This window comes from Euleptes europaea, unplaced genomic scaffold (genome assembly GCF_029931775.1).
Source record: "Euleptes europaea isolate rEulEur1 unplaced genomic scaffold, rEulEur1.hap1 H_3, whole genome shotgun sequence".
Lineage (NCBI taxonomy): Eukaryota > Metazoa > Chordata > Lepidosauria > Squamata > Sphaerodactylidae > Euleptes > Euleptes europaea.
In genome coordinates, this window is record NW_026612051.1 from 580456 (window position 1) to 603262 (window position 22807).

The 22807-nt window shown below is 43.2% G+C and overlaps 2 protein-coding genes across 2 annotated transcripts in view; both read right to left on the reverse strand.

Annotated features, from left to right (window-relative positions):
* LOC130492932 (protocadherin beta-16-like) overlaps window positions 1-22807 on the reverse strand; it is a 181985-nt gene that overhangs the window by 155419 nt on the left and 3759 nt on the right. The gene's annotated exons all lie outside the window — the stretch shown is intronic.
* LOC130492947 (protocadherin beta-16-like) lies at window positions 4530-18930 on the reverse strand. The gene is made up of 2 exons (XM_056866724.1): window positions 16640-18930; window positions 4530-4665 (listed from the first exon to the last, which is right to left on the reverse strand). Exons 1-2 carry the CDS (start codon window positions 18928-18930, stop codon window positions 4530-4532), a joined length of 2427 nt encoding a protein of 808 aa, XP_056722702.1.

The window sequence follows — 22807 nt, forward strand, 5'->3', positions numbered from 1 at the left end:
AACACACCAAAGCTAGGGTTGCCAACCTCCAGGTACTAGCTGGAGATCTCCTGCTATTACAACTGATCTCCAGCCGATAGAGATCAGTTCCCCTGGAAAGAATGGCCGCTTTGACAATTGGACTTTATGGCATTGAAGTCCTCCCCTCCCCAAACCCCGCTTACCTAAGACTCCACCCCAAAAGCCTCCCGGCGGTGGCAAAAAGGAACCTGGCAGCCCTAGCCACAGCATTCTTACATGATTACTGGAATCCAATACACCAAGAGGTGATGAGTTTTGGAAACAGCCCTCTCCTTTCTGCCACAGTCCATGGACCCTCCTAAATTTCTGCTCCTGAGGATGAGGGGACCTTCACAGGGAAGATGGTGGTTTGTATTCTGCTCCCAGCAATGAGGCTTTACTTAGCTGCTGGCCATAAAGTTCTGATTCCAAATCATCAGAAAGAATGAAGACTATCTAGCTATATGGCTCTTCTTTTACTTGTTAGTGCTTCTACAACGTCTTTAGATAATTTGCCGTGACTGATGGTATATGGAACCTCCATAGCTATGAGAGTAGGGGCGAAACAAAATTGAAATGGAAACGTCTTTAAAAAACAAAAACCCCAACCTTTTACACCATGCAGTGCATATCATAGTTTGAGACATTTTCCCCTCATGGCAGGAACTCTTGTCAGACATCCCAGTATTCACCAGGAACGTGGTAAGCTGAATCGTGGTAAGACCAAGGCCCTTGTCACACAGTGATGTGCTTGCTTGAATGAGGAATAATCTCCTACAGAAGTGTCACGAAGACACTGTAGGAATGAAGCGACTATCAGGGAATTTCTATTTGATTTCTATGGCACGAACCTACAAGCCAAATAGTAATTTGTCTCTCAAAACATAGGGTTCAGGTGAAAAAAAAAAGCATACAGATGCTGCACGTTTGCATCCATTTATGCAAAACAACGTGATTTCTGAAGCCACACTACCCTGGCCAATTTTTGTAGGAAGAAGGCTAATGCGATATATCAATTCCAGAAGCAAGGACTGCCAAACAACACAGTTCAAAGCAAAACAATGATCTTTTCACACAATTCTGTGTACTTATCTAACCTTAATATCATTTTGAGAAACAAGGGTTAGAAAAGAAATGATCAGTTTCTCCACTCATTTGAAACCACAGTGTTTCTAATGGGGGTTTTCTGCATCGCAGTACGGAACAAGCATGATCAAACATGTTGGGGAGCTTGTTAAAGTTCAAGCAGAAGCATATGGTTACTATAACTTACAGCCCATTCATGAGCCTTGCAGCGGCTGGGGCGCTGTGGCCTAAGCGCCACCATGGCACCTCCGAAAAGGTTTCCTGGCTGCTGGGAGGCAAAAAAACCCCCACCCTTTTTAAACTTAAATTTTAAAAAATTGCCCCATTGAAAAAAGCGATGCTGCACCAACAAAAGCTGGCGCAGCACCACTTTTTCTGAAGTAATTTGCTCAAATGAGGAATAATCTCCTACAGAAGTAATTTGCAGTCCACGGGCTGGAAGGGAAGCTGACTAAAGTTAGCTCCGCCCCTGAGAATGCCCCCCACCACACCGGACTTAGGTCCTGGAGAGGCTGCGGTGGCGGAGGAACCCTGTGCAGCTCTACAGCACTCAGGCACCAACGGAAATGCCCCCATGCCAGCATAACCCATGATAAGAGGGCACTTAGACTGGCACTTGGGTCACACTGCCTCCACCCAACTTTCAGCTCAAACTTCAGGAATGTTCTGTGTTTCTATTTGTCATTTTTACCATCTGTTTTCATCTTTTTTATTGTTGTCTTGTTTAACATTCCATCTTTCTTTTGTGTGTTCTTTCTTTTGTGACTGTGATGGTCATTATGTTTCCAGGCGGGGCGTCTTCTTTTCAGGTCTCCTCCCAAGTAATTTGCAATAGCATTGTTGCTGCTGTTGGTTAAATCAGCTAATTTAATGGGTCAGAATAATTGGGTGATGTTTTCTCAATAGGCACTAATTGTTCTGAGATAACAGAACCATCTAATCATTAGGGTTGCCAGGTCCCTCTTCCCTACCGGCGGGAGATTTTTGGGGCGGAGCCTGAGGAGGGCGGGGTTTGGGGAGGGACTTCAATGCCATAGAGTTCAATTGCCAAAGCGGCCATTTCTCTAGGTGATCTGATCTCTATCAGCTGGAGATCAGTTGAATTAGCAGGAGATCTCCTGCTACTACCTGACAGTTGGCAACCCTACTAATTATCCATGGAACCTTGGAGGAGATGACCCCTCCTGCCAGAAGGGGTGCCAACTCTGGGTTGGGAAATACCTGATTTTTGGAGTGGAGCCAGAAGAGGGTGGAGTTTGGGGAGTGGAGGGACCTTCAATGGGGTATAATGTCCAAAGCGGCCATTTTCTCGAGGTGAACTGATCTTTGTTGCCTGGAGATCAGTTGTAATCCCAGGAGATCTCCAGCCACCTCCTGGAGGATGACAACCCTGCCTGCTAAGGAAGGAGAAGGTGCATTTCTATATGTGGGAAAGCAAGAAAGAGCAACAGCTATACCTGCTGATTAAAACAAATCACATAGATCAGTGCAACCCTATCATGTCAATCAATCCAAATCTATAGTATTTAGAAAGAAATGGGATGATTTCTTTTGAAACAAAGAAAAAAGAATAGAGTATGGATCTGCACTTTAGATAGAGAGAAGAATTTCAGAGTGCAGCAATAATCATGGGCATTTAGACTAGAAGACAGGAAGGATATTTTTAAACCTGATGGATTTACAACGGTGAGATTAACATTTCTTCTATTTTGCCATAGGAAGGGAAACCAATATGACAGAGCATAACACTAGTCCATTAACAAGTCTGGGAAGTAGAAAGGATTTTTAAAATACTTTACATATAGCAACATGTTTTAATCAATTAAAAATATTAAACCAGGTATGTGTACGAGAGGATTTTTAATCAGTATAAAATTAACATAATGCTATCTTAGAAGAATCACCAGAATTCAGGTGTTTGGAAAAACTATTCAGGGAATAAAAAAGCAGAGCTCTTTCAAATATACATGTTTGTGCATCAATAGGGAAAACTAAATTCCTTTAAAAGATCCCTTGCATGGTATATAGTGCTCTGAGTGTATATGTCATTACAATTTGATGCTGGTCTTGGACTTGTCCTTCTCCTTGTGTGCTAATATTTTTGAATTAAGGTTGCCTTTATTAGAAACAAAAGAATGTTCACCGTAGAGTAGGGTTTTCTGGGTTGCATCCAATCAAGTTTTTCTCTGGTGAAAAAGGAAAGAGGAGATCCCCTGCGACCATCAAAACTGTGCTTGGAATCATGGGCTGTGCACAGAGAAAAGCCACATGGGATGGGGCTGTGGTAAGGAGGGAAATTAGATGAGACTGAGTGAAAAACCTGGACTGATCCAAACCTCTAATTGCTATATCCACCATCTAAGCCTTTGGCACTGAAAAAAGTCACCATTGGGTTCAGAGGCAAACCTTACATATGTTCTGATGGACTGTATGATTGCCACCTCTGGAACGATGTTGTTATCATCCTCAACCAACACAAGGACTTTACAGTGCCACACCCTTTTCATCTATCACACTGACACCAGCGTAATACTTGGTTCCTTTTCCATAATCAAGTTGACCCAAAACACAGATTTTCCCCGGTTTTATTCAAATGAAACAAGTAATGGGTTTTCTCAGGCACCTATTGGAATGAGTAGGTGCTTCGTGCACTTGAAACAAAATCAAAAGCTTTAGCTTCCACAGTGTGGACAAGAATATCCTGAGGTCATCTGTACGTGGAATTCGGTTTTGGACAACTTGAGAGCATCATCCCTCATGTCCTCTAGCCAAATTTTTAAAAATACTGCAGAGTTCAAATAGGTGTTTAAGCACTGTTGGCGACCAGTTTCAGCAAGAATCAACTCAGAAGTTCCCATTCTACCTTTTTAACAATACATTCAAGAAATATTGTTTAATGTTTTTGGAAACCTGCTCCAAAGAGACAGTTCCCCACTTCTTGGTTTTCAAAGCCTACTAAGGTTAGTAATGAAAGACATTGATTTCTATCACTCATGGAGCAAAGAATAGAGATGTTCATCAGTACAGACTTAAACAGCAAGACAAATCACACAAATGACTCCCATGTGGTTTGTCACATGAAAGGTTGCTGATACTGAAAGCACTCACATCACCCAGGTGCAAACCCAAACATCACATAACATCAGGGACCACTGTGGCCCATATGTTCTCTCTAGTCTCCCTTCTTGGAAGTAGCTAATTGAGTTTTTAGGCATTCGAACAGCAGGGATTTCGAAACTGAACACGTAGCTGGGATGCCAAATACATTCTCATCTCATTCATGAGTCGACTTCTTTGCAACATTAGATATTCCTTGGGAACCAGATTAAATCCTTGAATCCAGGATACTCCAGTTTATGATTTATATATTTGGTGATACCAAATCATAGTAATAGTGACACTCAAATGTTAAAGTGGATTTAACAATAGGAATGGGATGACAATTATCTTCTTACCTCGCTCGTGAGTTGCCCTTCCGCTGCATGACTAGGAACTTCTTGGGAACCTGGTGAAATCCTTTGAACCCCCGGATTTTGAGCAGGCTCCACAGAAAACACAGGAAAGAGGGGCCTTAGAAACCTGAACTCGCTGTTCAGAGAACCACCAGCTAAGCACACCTCATAGTTGTAAGCCTGGGAAAGGGATCCAACATCAGCATCTCCACAGTTCTCTGGGAAATTCGGTCCCACTGGGAAGTTCAGGGCTGAGCTCTCCACGAACTTCCTCCTTTTCTGAATCTTGATGGCAATAAACACCAACACAGAAAGCAGAAAAATGAAGGAGATGACAGCCAAGCATATGACCAGATACATAGTCAAGGTACGATCTTCTTCCTCCACCACTTCATTCTTTGGGATATTCACCATTTTCATATAAGGGTCAGAAAAGCCATCCACTAGCAAAATGCTTAGCGTTGCAGAGGTGGACTGGGGAGGGCTCCCATTGTCTCTGACTCCAATGATAAGTTTCTGTTTCAAGATGTCTCGTTTATTAATTGCTCTCATGGTTTTCACTTTTCCATTCTGGACCCCAACGCTGAACAGCCCCGGTTCTGTGGCCTTCAGGAGCTCATAGGAGAGCCAAGAGTTCTGACCGGAATCTCTGTCCACGGCCACCACCTTGGTGACCAGGTAGCCAGCCTCAGCCCCCCTGGGAACCAGGTCATTGGATGGGGAAGTGCCATTCTGAAGAGGGTACAGGATGAACGGGGCATTATCATTTTCATCCAGGATAACAACTCGGACCATCACTTGGGAGCTCAGGGGAGGAAAACCGCTGTCCACAGCCTTCACAGTCACCTGGAAATCTTTTATCTGCTCATAGTCCAGAGATCGAATGGTATACAGATTCCCAGTTTCAGAGTTGATGGAGACATAAGAGGACACAAGTTGGTCACTGACCTTCCCAGGCAAAAGAGAATAGGTCAGTTTGGCATTTCGTTCTGTGTCTAGGTCATTGGCTTGGACCAAACCTATCAGCAGACCTGGAATATTGTTTTCCCATACCTGCATTTCATATATTGATTTCCCAAATACTGGAGCATTATCATTGACATCTGAGATCTGAACGTTAATTATTCTTGTTGAAGTGAGCATAGGAGAGCCCCGGTCCATGGCTGTGATGGTGATGTTGTACTCTGAGGCTTTTTCTCTGTCTAAGGACTGCTGGGTAACCAGTTGATAGTAATTATTCACAGACTTTTTCAACACAAAGGGCAAGTTTTGTTTAGTAGTGCAGGCAGTTCTGCCATTGTCTCCAGAGTCTCGATCTGTGACACGGAAGAGGGCCACCACCGTATCCGGAGGAGAATCTTCTGGTAAGGGGCTGGTAAGGGATGTGACAGTCACCTCTGGGGCATTGTCATTCCTGTCCTCGATCTCGACAATGACTTTGCAGTAATCAGAGAGCCCCCCTCCATCAGTGGCTCTGATATTTATCTCGTAGTTTATGGTTTCTTCATAATCAATTATTCCAACTACAGTTAGTTCTCCAGTATGTTTATTTAACTTGAATGATCTAGCCACATTATCTGGTAGTTGACTGAAAGAAAAGGTTATATCTCCAAAGGGGCCTAAATCCCTGTCAGTTGCATTCACTGTAGTTACAACTGTATTTGGCAGGCAGTTTTCCATCAGTTTTACCTTGTACACAGACTCATGAAACTGAGGCGCATTGTCATTGGCATCCAGAACATCAATAACAATTTTTGCTGTGCCTGTTTTCCTCGGACTTCCCCCATCAACAGCTGACAGAATCAGGGAAAGTTGTGCTTCTTCTTCACGGTCTAATTGTTTCTGCAATATTAATTCCGCATATTTGCTACCATCACTGCGATTTTGCACATGCAGACTAAAATGGTCATTAGGACTTACTGAGTAATTCTGAACAGCATTTTCCCCTTTGTCTGCATCTTCAGCGCTCTCCAAGGGGATTCGGGTTTTTGTTGCGGTGTGCTCTGATATTTCAAAAATATATTCCTTTTTAGAGAACTGCGGGGAATTGTCATTCACATCCTCTATTTCAACCTCAATTCTGTGCACTTGCAATGGGTATTCCAGCACAATATCAGACAGTAATATACAGGGGTCCTTCTGACTACAGAGAGCTTCTCGGTCTATTCTGTCCATTAATAGAACATTCCCTGATTGAGGATCCAGCTGGAAATATTCCTTCATGCCTTCAAAAACAAGCCTGGCCCTACGAGCAGACAGCTCTTTCACATTAACTTTCAAATCCTTTAGCACATTTGCCACCAGAGACCCACTTTTCCTTTCCTCAGGCACTGAATAATGGAAGGACTCACATATTGCCCCACACATGCACAGACAGAGGAAAACAGACAAACCTTGCATGTTGTTGGAATATAATTCCATTGTCTCAGCCTCCTGCAAGGCACATCTGATGAAATGGGTGGTTCTTTTTAAAGCAGCTGCTGGAAGTGGTTGTCTTTTATATGATTCCAAGGTAAATCTTTCCTTTTCCTTTAGTCCTTTTGGAAATAGATAAAGTGGCTTTCCAATAATTTGTTTGCAGTGGAGGTCTGTTGCCTTCTCTCTGAGATTTCTTTGTTTAATGACTAGACTACAGATTTTCAGGAGAGTAAATTATTCCCTATAAAGTAGCACAATAGCACCACCTTGTGCCTGACCTAAAATATAACTCCCACAATCTTGACTGTTTACCAAACATAAAAAGATCTTATTGCATTTCCTGTATGAAAATACTTGGACCATTTCCTCATTCATTGGGGACTCAAAAACATGTAAACTCAGATGAGGCACACATACAATGAAAAATACTCTGACTACTGGGAAGTAGTAAATTTATTTTACTTTACTGTACATTTATACCTTGCCTTTCTCCCCAATGGGGACCCAAAGCAACTTACGTCGTTCTCCTCTCCTCTGTTTTATCCTTACAACAATCAACGTGAGATAAGTTAGGCTGAGAGAGAGTGACAGGCATGAGGTCATCCAACCGATTCCATTAGTGATTGGGGATTTGAACCTGGACTTCTCATATCCTAGTCTGACACCCTTACCACCACACCATACTGACTTCCATAGCTGGTTCTTCTTGATCTTTTATAAAGACACAATAAATTGTACCTTAAAACCACTTCTGTTACCTCAATATCTGAGACCTCATGGTTTATGAATTAGGCTTGGGTTGCAAGATTGTGGATTACAGTTGCATCTGGTTTGTAAGTTTCATCTTCCTGTCAAAGCTGAAGGCTGTAACTATCAGCAGCACAGAGTTCAGTTCCCTGTATGGGTCTTGGTAAGTCTGGTCCAAGTAGCTCTCCTTAAAAAAAATTTTTTTTTAACTCTCTGCAATTTGAAAAGCAGTTTCCTGTAGGTCATTGTGGGAGGCTCCTTAAAACTAAATTTAAGCAAACACCACTTTGGGTTCACAGAGCTAGCTAATGGTTCGATCCATCTAGTACATATCTATCTCACAGTTCTTCCAAGGAGCAAAGGACATCATGCTTGTTTCTCTCTTCCCCATTTTATCTTCACAGCAATTTACTCTATGGAGAAAGAAAGAAAGAAAGAAAGAAAGAAAGAAAGAAAGAAAGAAAGAAAGAAAGAAAGAAAGAAAGAAAGAAAGAAAGAAAGAAAGAAAGAAAGAAAGAAAGAAAGAAAGAAAGAAAGTCTAAGGTCAACCAACTAACGTGGTCAGAACAGGAATTTGAACCTGGACATGCTCATTGCCACAGGGTACCTATGGGGGCAATGCTCCTTTAGAAATGCTCCTCTCTCTGATTCCTTAGCTTTCTTTTTTAAGTCTTTAGGTATTTTTACTGTGGAGTTACAGGGGAAATGTGCAAGTCAGTTTTGTCTGGATTGTCTGGGAAGAAATGAAGGATGTGAAGCTTCAAGAGTGCTTGGAACTGAATCAGTTATCCCTTTCCTGATGGATGGCGGATCTCTTTTCCCTGGATAGCTAATGGTGTGCCATACTGCAGATATATGCCCTCTGCCAAAATTTATCTGCATGCTTGCTTGTAGTAACCACTGCACATGTATCCTGGAGATAGGAGATAATAATTGGCACTAAAACTTACATTTAACATGATTAATTTCCATCTTATCCCCCGCCCCCGGTTAAACAGCTCATTTCTCCAAAGACACACCATTGTGATTACATACAGGTCCCATGTGGTCTATACTTACCATGACATGATCTCCATGACATAGGGTTGCCAGCTCCGGTTTGAGAATTACTTGGAGATTTTGGGGGTGGAGCCTGAGGAGGGCGGGTTTGGAGAGGGGAGGGACTTCTATACCATACAGTCCAATAGCCAAAGTGGCCATTTTCTCCAGGGGAACTGATCTCTATCACCTGGAGAACAGTTGTAATAGTGGGTGATATCCAGCCACCACCTGGAGGTTGGCAACCCTACCATGACATCATCATGCCCTTCCCAGTATGACTAAGGGTTCAGGATGATAGGGATCTGGAAACCCAACCCTAGCCTCAGTATGCACCTGCTCCCTCACCATAAAACGTCTGGCCACAGGCCTAAACCTGGGTGGCATATATTCTAGCCCCGTGTTGGCGAACCTATGGCACGTGTGCCACAGCCGGCACACCGAGCCCTCTCTGTGGGCACGCGCGGACCCATCGCGTCTGCCTAGGGCTGTGCCGTGTTGCCGTGGTGAGGGCGCTGAGGGCGGTGCTCCTTCTCCCCAAGCCCATGCTCCCCAAGCCTGCGCTGGCGCCCTCCCTCTCCTTGCACTTGGGGCAAGCCCCTCCCTCTCTCTCAGCTGAGCTGTGGCCGCATCTCAGCTGTTTGTCGGGGAGCCTTGCCGGTCTTCAGTTTGGACCGGGAGGCTGTGGCCGAGCACCTTGCCACGCCCTCTCAGCTGAGCTGCAGGGCAGCTCAGCTGTTTGTCGGGGCCCTGCCCGTCTTCAGTTTGTCTGGGGCCCCGCCCGTCTAAAGAAGCATTTAGAAAATTCTACAACATTTGCAGACAATCCTTCAAGCCATCAGGAAATCTACAAGGAATTTTCTAGCATTGTAGCAGCTGCAAAGGTGAATTTTAGTAACAGATTTTTACAGTTCCATAAGATGGAGACAACCCTGTGTTTTCTTACTTCTCCAGATAAAGCCAAATTTGAAGAACTTGATCTTTCCTGCCTACACTGGTTAGATTTAGAAAATCTGGAAATGGAGCTAATAGAATTTCAAGAAAGCTCTATCTGGAAAAATAAATTCTATGACCTGCGTGAAACACTTGAGAAGATAGAAGGGATGACAAAGGACAGCACAGTTAGTTCTGAAAATGAAATCCTTAAAGTGTGGAATTCTCTGCCAAATAATTCTAAGTCAATGAAAGCACTTGGGATTGCTTTCCTTACTTTGTTTGGATCATCTTATGCTTGTGAGCAGCTGTTTTCAGCTTTGAATTATATCAAATCTGACATCAGAAACAGGCTAACAGATGACCTGAGTGCTGCATGTGTTGCTCTCAAACTTACAAAGTATGAGCCAAGGGTAGACAAATTATTAGCATGCACACAACAGCAAAAATCACATTGTTCAAAAAATTTGACGATGTCCTCAAAGATGTCACAAAAATGGTGAATTACATCATGGCTCGTGCTCTGAATTGTCGACAGTTTCAAGCACTTCTTGAGGAGGTTCAGGCACAGTATAATTGTTTACTTATGTACCATAATGTCCGGTGGCTGAGCAGAGGATGAGTCCTGGAGAGATGCATGCCAAATGCAAACTTTTACCTTTCAATAAAAAGTTGTTTGTATCATTGAAAGCTCTGTTATTGTGTTTTTCTTTTAACGCAAAATATGTGAATGTATGAGTTGTTTTTTCTAAACTAAAACCTCAGTATTCAGGTTAAATTGCAGTATTGACACTTAGCGATAAATAAGTGGGTTTTGGGTTGCAGTTTGGGCACTCCGTCTCTAAAAGGTTCGCCATCACTGTTCTAGTCTAACACTGTAACTACTACACCAAACTGCTCTTCTTTGGAGCTTGTCCATTATATACAACTGAGACAAATGTTCATATAAAAACAGTTATTTGAATAAATATCATAGTTCAACTTCAGAAACCCCAATGTGCCACAGCATTCTCACATGATTACTGGAATCCAATAAACTCCAATAGGTGCAGAGTTTTTGAAACAGCCCTCCTGCCTCCCTTTGCTGCCGCAGTCCATGGACCCTCCTCGAATTCTGCTCCTGTGGACTAGGGGACCTTCACAGGGAGGATGGTGGCAAAGTAGACTATATTGAGGAACAAAACCAGCAAAAATGGTGCTCATACCTATCTGTGAAGGCACTCAGGCAAAAATGATGGTAGGATACAAGACCACACTTTTTACAATTATCATCATGATAACAAAAAAAAAGTTCATTGGGAAATCCCGCAGTCTTTGTGACAGAAATACATCCTGTGTGCATATGGTCCCACTCACCTGGTCAATAATGTTGACAAGATTTCCTTTTGGTCTAGTCTACACGATACACTCACCATGGGAGATTTCTGTTTTCACATGACATATCTGATGGTTTCTAAGTTTCCGTGTGCATTTAGTATATTGAGTTGATAGCTTTCCACCTCAGGAAGCCACCTCAGGAATTCCAGCTGTTTCATGGGATCTTTTTGCCTGTGCCAGGAAGATGGTTTGCATTCTGCTCCCAGGAATGAGGCTTTCCATACTGCCGACCGTAAAGTTCTGATTCCAAACTTTCAGAAAGAATGAAGACTATCTAGCTGTACAGCTGCCTATGGCTCTTCTTTTAAGTGTTAGTGCTTCTACAACTTCTTTAGATAATTTGCAATGATTGATGGGATATGGAACCGCCAGAGCTCTGAGAGGAGGGGCGGAACAAAATTGAAATGGAAACATCTTTAAAAAAAACTTTTACAGTATGCAGTGCATATCATCATTTGCGACAATCAGCCCTCACGGTAGGAACTCTTGCCAGACATCCCAGTATCAGCCAGGAATGTGGTAAGGAGAATCGTGGTAAGACCAGGCCCTTGTCCCACAGTGATGTGCTTGCTCAAATGAGAAATAATCTCCTACAGAAGTGTCACAAAGGATGCTGGGGGAATGAAGCGACTATCAGGGGATTTCTGTTTGATTTCTACGGCACGAACCAGTGTGAAGGTTCCATGACCTACAAGCCAAATAGTAATTTGTCTCTCAGAAGGTAGGGCTCAGGTGAGAAAAAAGCATACAGATCTTGTATGCTTGCATCCATGTATGAAAAACAACACGATATCTGGAAGCCACTGCCACACTACCCTGGCCAATTTTTGTGGAAAGAAGCCTACCATGATATATCAATTCCAGAAGTAAAGACTACCAAACAACACAATTCACAGCCAAACAATGATATTTTTACACACTTCTGTGTACTTTGACCTTAATAGCATCTTGGGAAACAAGGGTCAGAAAATAAATTATCAGTTTCTCCACCCATTTCAAACCACAGTGTTTCTAATGGGTGTTTTGTTTGTTGTGGTTGTTTGAATGATTGAATGAAACAAGCATGATCAAACTTGTCCGGTAGTTTGTTAAAGTTCAAGCAGAAGTATATTGGTATCATAACTGCATTCTAGCCATTGACATTGTTTTTACCATCTGTTTTTGTTGTCTTGTTTAACTTTCCTTCACTGTCTGTGATCTTTCTTTCATGACTATTATTGTCATTATGTTTCCACAGCTAGACTAAGTTAGCTGAGTTAACTAACATTTGCAACAGCATTGTTGCAAATGTTGGTTAACTCAGCTAACGGCATTGTTGAAAATGTTGGTTAACTCAGCTAACTTAGGGGGTTTTCCCCCCAATATTTTTTCCTTTATTGCCATTCTCCTTCCAAATAATACATAGACTTCACATTACATTTTACTCTCCCGTGATACCCCCCGCCCCTGGAACGTCTCAAAAAACAATCTTTAAACATGAGCATAGCTTTTTAAGTTGTTGAGCTATATTTGGGTTGGCTTCTCCTCTGTTGACCCAGTCCGCATACAAAGTCCATTTTACTTTAATCTCTTCAATGTTGTTCTCTCTAGTTGTATCCTTTATTAAAGTTGCTACAATGTCTGATTGAATTTATTCAAATAAGTAATTATTCCAAAGATCCAGAGTCCATTTCTTCTGATCTTTCCATCCATGTTCAATTACTGCCTGGGCTGATAACAACATAGCCTTGCAAAGTTCTTGTTTTCCTGGACTTAACTCTCCCCATATTGCTTTGAATAGTATCTCTATATTAACTTGAATATTAATTTGCAGCATATTTCCCATTATTTTACTAATTACTTCCCAGAACCCTTTAACTCTGTCACATTCTACCCACATATGCGAGTACCACCCCCTATGTTGTCCACAATGCCAACATTTGGGGGCTCTAGCCCCAAACATATATGCTAGTTGCACGGGGGTCCGGTACCATTTCCATAGTACCTTTCTTCCTAATTCTTTATATTTCCATAATTTCACGCTTCGAATTCCTTTCTTCAATCCATCCTAGTCATGCTCTGCAACTTGTCTTTCTGTGTGCCATTTACTTTGTAACACTCTTAGAAGATCCTGCTTATTAAAAACAAGCCATTTATAAATTGTCGCTGATATACCTTTTTTTGTCTTTAGCATCTTCTAACTCAGCTAACTTAGTGGCTCAGAACAGTTGAGTGATGTTGTCTCAATAGGCACTAATTATTCTGAGATAACAGAACCATCTAATTATCCACGGGACTTTGGAGAAGATGACCCCTCCCCTGTCAGTAGGATTGCCTGGTTCAGGTTGGGAAATACCTGGAGATTTTGGGGGTGGAGCTTGAGGAAGGCAGGGCTTGGGGAGGGGAGGGATAATGTCATAGAGTTCACCTTCCAAAGTGGCTATTTTCTCCAGGTGAACTGGTATCTGTTGCCTGGAGATCAGTTGTAATCCCAGGAGATCTGTAGCCACCACCTGGAGGATGGCAACCCTACCTGCTAGAGAAGGAGGAGGTGCATTTCTATATGTGGGAGAACAAGAAAGAACAACAGCTATACCTGTTGATTAAAACAAATCACATAGATCAATGCAACCCTATCATGTTGATCAATCCAAACCTATATTGTTTAGAAAGAAATAGGATGTTTTTAAAAAAAAAAGAAAAAGAAAAAATAACATAGTATGCATCTACATTTTAGGTAGAGAGAAGAATTTCAGTTTGCAACAGTATCTGCAAGCATCTAGACTAGAGGACAGGAAAGATATTTTTAAACCTGATGGATTTACAACGGCGAGTTTAACATTTCTTCTAATTTGCCATAGGATATGACTGAGCATAACACCAGTCCATTAACAACTATGGGGAGTAGAAAGTTTTTTTTAAAAAAAATACTTCACATATAGGATTTTTTGAAGTATTTAAAAAATCAATTAAAAATCTTCAACCAGATAAGTGTAGAAAAGGAATTTTAATTAGTATAAAATAAACATAATGCTATCATAGAAGTATCACCTGAACTCAAATTTTTGGAAAAACTATTCAGGGAACTAAAACCAGAGATCTTTCAAATATACAAGTTTGTGCATCAACATGGAAAACTAAATTCCTTTAAAAATCCTTTACATGATATACGGTGCTGTGAGTGCATATATCATTACAACTTGATGCTGTTCTTGGACTTGTCCTTCTCTCTATGTGTTAATGTTTTTGAACGAATATTGCTTTTATTAGAAACAAAAGAATTTTTGCTAAAGAGTTGGGTTTTCTGGGTTGTATCCAATCAGGTTTTACTTGGTGAAAAAGGAAAGAGAAGGTCCCCTGTGACCATCAAAATTATGTTTGGGATCATGGGATGTGCACAGAGAAAAGCCACATGGGACATGGGCTGTGGTAAGGAGGGGAATTGTGTGTGTGTAAAGTGCCGTCAAGTCGCAGCCGACTTATGGCGACCCCTTATGGGGTTTTCAAGGCAAGAGACTAACAGAGGTGGTTTGCCAGTGCCTTCCTTGGCACAGCAACCCTGGACTTCCTTGGTGGTCTCCCATCCAAATACTAACCAGGGCTGACCCTGCTTAGCTTCTGAGATCTGACGAGATCAGGCTAGCCTGGGCCATCCAGGTCAGGGCAAGGAGGGGAATTAGGTGAGTGAAAAACCTGGACTGATCCAAACTTCTAATTGTTATATGTCAAACATAAGGCCCGCGGGCCGAATCTGGCCCCTTGAGAGCTTGAGAGCTCTTATCCAGCCCGTGAGCCAGCTGAGGAAGCCACCCCATACACACTCGATCTGGACTGGCAAGGCATGGCTTGAAGCAAGTGGCATTTATATCATATCCGGCCCTCGTAACAATTGGGTTCGACACCCCTGATCTAACCCTTTGGCAATAAAAAGAGTCACCATTGGGTACAGAGGCAATCCTTACATATGTGTTGGTGGACTGTATGATTGACACCTCTGGAACATTGTCATTATCATCCTCAACCTAAACAAGGGCCTTACGGTGCCACACCCTTTCCATCTATTGCTCTGACACCAGTATGATACTTGGTTTCTTTTTCCATAATCAATTTGACCCAAAAAGCAGATTTTCCCAGCTTTTATTCAACTGAAACAAATAATGTGTTTGCTTAGGCACCCATTGGAATGGGTATGTGCTCCGTGCACTTGAACCAGAATCCAAAGCTTTAGTTTCCGCAGTGTGGACAAGAGTATTTTGAGGTCATCTGCGCATGGCATTCAGTTTCAGACAACTTGGAGGCACCATCACTCATGTCATCTATTCACATTTTTAAAAATCCTGCAGAGTTCAAACATGTGTTCAAGCACTGTTGGTGACCAATGTCAGCAACAATCAACTCAGGGATTCCCATTCTACCTTTTAACAATGTAAGAAATATTGTTTAATGTTTTTAGAAACCAGCTCCCCACTACCTGGTTTTCAAAGCCTACTAAGGTTAGTAATGAAAGACATTGATTTCTATCACCAAAGGAACAAAGAATGGAGATGTTCATCAATGCAGACATCAACAGTAAGACAAATCACACAAAGACTCCCAAGAGATTTGCCACATGAAAGGTTACTGATACCGAAAGCACTCACATCACCCAGGAGCAAACCCAAATATCACGTAACTTCAGGGATCACTGGGGCCCACAGAAATCACCAAGGCCCATATTGTCTCACTAGTCTCCCTTCTTGGAAGTGGTTATCAGGGTTTTCAGGCATTCAGAGAGGGTTTTTAGGCAATCAAAAGTAGGGATTTCGAAACTAAACACAACTGGGATGCCAAATATATTGTCACCTAGACCATGAGTTGAATTCTCTACATCATTGGACACTCCTTGGGAACCAGATGAAATCCTTGAAACCAGGGCCGTGTCCGCACTTACCATTTGCGGCGCTGGCTTCCGCGGGCTTTCCTTGCATGTCCGCACTTACTCTGTTCGAAAAATCTCTGAAGCGTCATCAGAGCCCACTTTCTCCGCAGTAAGAGGATCCGCTTATTAGGCGAAGTAAAAAAATTAAGCGACTTCCTCACGGGGAGCCTTACAGTGGGATCATGCAATCAGTGCTGAATCCACTTCCTGCTGCCAGCCCACTTCCTGCTGCCAGCCAACCACCCCACTCCTCCCGCCTCCCTAAGGGAAGCTGGACCAATCGCCGTCCTCTTGCTTCCAGAGCCGACTGGGCATGTGTGGGAGCCCGTTGCTCCCAGCTTATCACATGCAGCGAAGAAAGGCAGAGCAGTGCGAGCAGAAATTTAAAAGCGAGTTGGATTCTTGTGTACTGGACACGTTGCAATTACGAAGTAAGTTGCTAGTGCGTAAACGGGCCAGGATACTCCAGTTTATAGTTTGTTTGATGAGACCAAATCATAGCAACAGTGACACTCAAATAGTAAAGTGCATTTAACAATATGAATGGGATGTCAATTATATTCTTACCTCGCTCATGAGTTGCCCTTCTGCTGCATGACTAGAAACTTCTTGGGAATCTGATGAAATCCTTTGAACCTCCTGGGACCGAGCGGGCTCCACCGAAAACACAGGAAAGAGAGGCCTGAGAAACCTGAACTCACTGTTCAGAGAACCACCAGCTAAGCACACCTCATAGTTGTACGCCCGGGAAAGGGATCCAGCATCAACATCTCCACAGTTCTCTGGGAAATTCGGTCCCACTGGGAAGTTCAAGGTGGAGGTCTCTGTGAACTTCCTCCTTTTCTGAATCTTGATGGCAATAAACACCAACACAGAAAGCAGAAAAATGAAGGAGATGACAGCCAAGCATATGACCAGATACATAGTCAGGTTACGGTCTTCCTCCTCCACCACTTCATCCTTTGGGATATCCACAATTTTCATATAAGGGTCAGAGAAGCCATCCACTAGCAGAATGCTTAGCGTTGCAGAGGTGGACTGGGGAGGGCTCCCGTTGTCTCTGACTCCAATGATAAGTTTCTGTTTCAAGCTGTCTCGTTTGTTAATTAGTCTCATGGTTTTCACTTCTCCGTTTTGGGCCCCAACACTGAATAGACCCGGTTCTGTGGCCTTCAGGAGCTCATAGGAGAGCCAAGAGTTCTGACCGGAATCTCTGTCCACTGCCACCACCTTGGTGACCAGGTAGCCAGCCTCGGCCCCCCTGGGAACCAGGTCATTGGATGGGGAAGTGCCGTTCTGAAGAGGATACAGGATGAACGGGACATTATCATTTTCATCCATGACAACAACTCGGGCCACAACTTTGGAACTCAGGGGAGGAGAACCTCTGTCCACAGCCCTCACAGTCACCTGGAAATCTTTCACCTGCTCATAGTCCAGAGATCGGATGGCATACAGGTTCCCAGTTTCAGAGTTGATGGAGACATAAGAGGACACAGGTTGATCATTGACCTTTCCAGACAAAAGGGAATATATCACTTTGGAATTCTGCTCTGCATCCAGGTCCTTGGCTTGGACGAAACCAATCAGCAGACCTGGAATATTGTTTTCTAGTAATTGCATTTCATATGTTGACTTCTCAAATACTGGAGCATTGTCATTGACATCTGAGATCTGAACATTAATTATTCTTGTTGAAGTGAGCCTGGGAGAGCCCCGGTCTGTGGCTGTGATGGTGATGTTGTACTCAGAAGCTTTTTCTCTGTCTAGGGGCTGCTGGGTCACCAACTGGTAATAATTTTTCACAGACTTTTTCAACAGAAAGGGCAAGTTTGCCTCTGTAGTGCAGGCAGTTCTGCCGTTGTCTCCAGAGTCTTGGTCAGTGACACGGAAGAGGGCCACAACTGTATCCAGGGGAGAATCTTCTGGTAAGGGGCTGGTGAGGGAGGTTAGGGTCACCTCAGGGGCGTTGTCATTCCTGTCCTCAACCTCCACAATGACTTTGCAGTAAGCGGAGAGCCCCCCTCCATCCGTGGCTTTGATATTTATTGCATGATTTATATCCTCTTCATAATTAATGGTTCCAGCAACAGTAAGTTCTCCGGTATGTTTGTTTAATTTGAATGATCTGAGCACAGTATCTGAGACCTGGTTGAAAGAATAAGTGACTTCTGCGTTTGGACCCAAATCCTTGTCAGTTGCTTCCACTTTAGTTACAAGTGTACCTCTTGGGGTGTTTTCCTCCAGTTTCACTTTGTATAGAGAATCGCCAAACTGAGGGAAATTATCATTATTGTCCAGAACTTTAACTATAATTTGTGCTGTGCCTGTTCTCTTTGGAGTCCCTCCATCAACAGCCGACAGAATGAGGAAGAGCTGTGCATTCTCTTCACGGTCTAATTGCTTTTGCAATACCAACTCTGCATGTTTGGTACCATCACTGTGACTCTGCACATCCAACATAAAATGGTCATTAGGACTAAGGGTATAATTCTGAATAGCATTTTCTCCTCTGTCTGAATCCTGAGCTGTTTCTAATGGGAATCTGGTATCCGTTGGTACCTGCTCAGGTATTTCAAAAAGGAATTCCTCTTTAGAGAATTGTGGGGGATTGTCATTCACATCCTCTATTTCAACCTCAATTCTGTGTACTTGCAATGGGTTTTCTAGCACAATCTCTGAGAGTAAGACGCAAGGGTCCTTCTGACCACACAGAGCTTCGCGGTCTATTCTGTCCTGTAATATCACATTCCCAGAGTGAGGATCCAGGTGAAAATATTGCTTGGTGCCTTCAGAAACCAACTGGGCTCTACGAACGACCAGCTCCTTCACATCCACTTTAAAATCCTTTAGCACATTTGCCACCAAAGACCCACTTTTCTTTTCCTCTGGCACTGAATAGTGATAAGACTCACATACTATCCCCCACATGCAGAGATACAGGAAAAAAGACCAACCTTGCTTGTAGTGATGCATTTCCATGGTCTCAGCCTCCTTCAATGCACATCTAATGCACAGGGCAGTTTCTCATAAGGTCATTGCCTTTTTGCTTGGTTCCAAGGCAAGTCTTCCTTTATCTGTGTTTGGTTTTGTTAGTGGCTACTCTGCCTTTTTATCCTGAAATTTACTTGCAATAAGCAGCAGCCTTTATATCTGCAATTTCTTGGTTTAATGGCTGCAGATTTTTCAGGAGAGCACTAACTCCTCAATTGTGTGTTTTGCATTGTGCAACGGCACCACCTTGTGGCGAAACTAGTATATAACCACTACAATCTTTATCATTTAGCAATAACTATATAAAGATCATTCATAGTAACAACATGCAATCCTTGCGATATTTAGTTATTTCTTTTCCTACATTAAATATGTTACCTGTGTGAAGACGCTTGAAATACCTCGTTGTGACTTTTAAAGTGTCAGATACTTTCCCATAAATTAGAACTGGAAATTAGGAACACATACAATGACAGATACTCTGATTATTGCAGGAGTAATTGATACATCTTGCTCTCTGTATAAATTTGTTTTAGATATTTAAATTATATTTTAGCTAGATAACCCATAATAGTTTATGGGTTAGCATTTCTAAATGGATTATGTAAATTAGTAACACGGCCCATTCCTGAGCTTTTGGCGGCTGGAGGTGGCGCGGCCGAGGTGCTGCCACGGTGCCTCCAAAGACGTTTCACGGCTGCCGATACACAAAAAAACCCTTTTAGAGGCATTTTGAGGGGCAAAAATTGGGCTTTTTGCCCCATACAGAGATGCTGTGCCATCGGCGTTCTGGGCTGAACGGGGACAAGAAACTGCCTACAGGCAGCTCCACCCCCTGGCATGCCCTGGGACAGTGGAAAGCCCCCAGAATGCCAGCGTGGGCCTTTATGCTGGTGGAACGCTGGCAGAAGGCCCAGCCAGCGTCCTGGGGCAGCACAGCGCCAGGACACCGGCGTCCAGGCTTCCCCTCTGACATTGGGGTCCCTCATGATGGCATAAGTAGCCCGGGTGCTGGCGCAGGGGCCCCCAATGCCGGTGCAGCTCCTTCCAGGCCTCCTGAGGACTTTCATCCTCCGAAGTCAGGAATGGGATATAATACTTGAATTGAAAGATGGGAGGCTAACAGTTTCATTTTTAATGACTTAGCTGAAGGCCATATCTATCATCACAGTTACTTGTCTGGATCTAAAGGGCTGGTTTAGCTGATCCAAGAAGTTGCCCTAGCAATGGATTTATTTGGTTTTTTTGCTTTGAACAGCAGATGCCCACACAGATGATTTCAAAAGACCCCTCAATTTCACTCACAATTTCTAGTAGATCGCTGTAAAAAGGTAAAGGTAAAGGTCCCCTGTGCAAGCACCGGGTCATTCCTGACCCATGGGGTGACGTCACATCCCAACATTTTCTAGGCAGACTTTGTTTACCAGTGCCTTCCCCAGTCATCTTCCCTTTACCCCCAGCAAGCTGGGTACTCATTTTACTAGCCTTGGAAGGATGGAAGGCTGAGTCGACCTTGAGCCGGCTACCTGAAACCGACTTCCGTCGAGATCGAACTCAGGTCGTGAGCAGAGCTTTTGACTGCAGTACTGCAGCGTAGCACTCTGCGCCACGGGGCTCACTGTAGTTGACCTTAAAAGCAGCATAGAGAAAAATCTGCCTTGTCCTCATGGAAAATTTCATCGTTCTTTTGAATCTGATCATTATATACAAATCAGGCAAATGTACAAATAAAAATAATTATTCAGATAAAAATAATCTGACCCCTTAAGAAATCCAAATTATTATTATACGGTGATTTCTATCCAACGAACAGTGAACAAGGCAAGGCTTACAGAAAACGGAGGGGGTGCGGTTCAGTGGTAGAGTATCTGCTCGCCATATAGAAGGTCCCGGTCCAATCCCCAGCATCTCCCGTTCAAAGGATCAGGTAGGAGGTGATGTGAAAGATCTCTACCTGAAACCCTGCAGAGCTGCTGCCAGTCTGAGTAGACAATACTGACCTTGATAGACAGATGGTCTGATCCAGTATATTCTAGCTGTATCTGAAGAAGTGAGCTGTGACTCACGAAAGCTCAGACCCTGCCAGAAATTTTGTTAGTCTTTAAGGTGCTCCTGGACTCTCGCTCTTTTCTACTGATTCAGTATAAGGCAGCTTCCCATGTCCATGTGATGTTTCTTGCCTTCCCCTTCCTGCTGCAGTCTATTGTGCTCCTCCCACGTAAAAGTCTGCTCCTGGGTGTGTGTGGATTTATCCACATAAAATGGGAGCAAAGTGATGGTTCTTCCATTGGCAGAAAATGATGATAAGATACAAGTTCATATTTGTAGCACGGGTTAGAAAGGTTGTCTTACCCTTTTACCCAAAAGCAATGTAATATATAGGTTCCATACCCAAATAAAGAATTCTGCAATCTATTTCCCCCACACACACACAAAAATATAATAGAATTAATCGTTCCCTTAAGTGGTGAGTGAGTGTGGGAGTGATTAGGAAATTTTTTATGCAGCTATGTTTCTGAAGCAGACTGGAGTCCTGTCTCTTCTTGGTGCAGCTGAGGCTCAGAGGCTCAGAAATGAATCCACCCTAAAATTGGGAAGCAAAAATTGATCACTTCTCCCAGCCTCCAGGCCTCCATCAAATTTGCCATTGAAAGTAGGATTGCCAGGTTCCTCTTTGCCACAAGTGGGAGGTTTTGGGGCGGAGCCTGAGGAGGGGGGATTTTGGGAGAGGAGCAACTTCAATGCCATAGAGTTCAATTGCCAAAGCGGGCATTTTCTCCAGGGGAACTGATCTCTATCGGTTAGAGCAACTGGGGCAAAAAGGGATATTGACAAAGGACCTGAGAAACTGAAGCTTTGGGGGTAGGGTGGGGATGCTCCAACTGGCCATGTGCTGAAATTGCAGCAATGTCTGAAAGGGAGTGGGACAGAGACTCCAGGAGGAAGCATGAAGTAAGCGTACACAGTTATCATGTTGTGTGTGTGTGTAAAGTGCCATCAAGTCGCACCCGACTCATGGCAACCCCTTATGGAGGTTTCATGGCAAGAGACTAACAGAGGTGGTTTGCCAGTGCCTTCCTCTGTATAGCAACCCTGGACTTCCTTGGTGGTCTCCCATAAAAATACTATCAAGGGCTGACCCTGCTTAGCTTCTGAGATCTGATGAGATCAGGCTAGCCTGGGCCATCCAGGTCAGGGCAGTTATCATATTACCATGAGTTTAAAGTTGCTGGCTAGACAGAATTTTATTGCCCAGATAGGCTTTGTTTTGATATTTGCGCTCTACCTGCTAAAGACTATCTTGAGAGCCAGAAGAAATCCTGTGATTTACAGGGAGGTATGAGGCGACTGAGAAATCCAAACCTGGTGCTTAAGGATATACTGGTTAAGTAAGCATCATAATTCTAACTCAGGGAAAGTGAACAAGTCCATGATCAACACGATTATCTGGGATACCAGTTCTGGCAGGGGGGAAGTGAAGAGGTGTAGTGAGAAAACCTCTTCTAAAATCTGTCTTACGCATTTTGATAACAACCAAGACAATGCAAACCGGGAAGAGTGCAGCCAAAAAGATCACCAGACACATAGTCAAGGTCCCATCTTCTTAATTTCCTTCAGGACTGACACTGAACATATAAATACAAGGATTTGGAAAGCCATCCATTGAAGTATAATCATAATCCTTGCACTGCTGGTGTAGGGAGGGTGGTAAGTGGGTTTTACCAAAATAATTAATCTCGGTTTGTTTTTATCCCACTCATTCAGTGGGCTCCTGGTTTTTACTCTGCTTGTGTACTGAAAAGGACACAATCTATTGTGGCTTTGAGAAACTAAAAGGTAGGTCTAGAGTTTGGACCAGAATCTA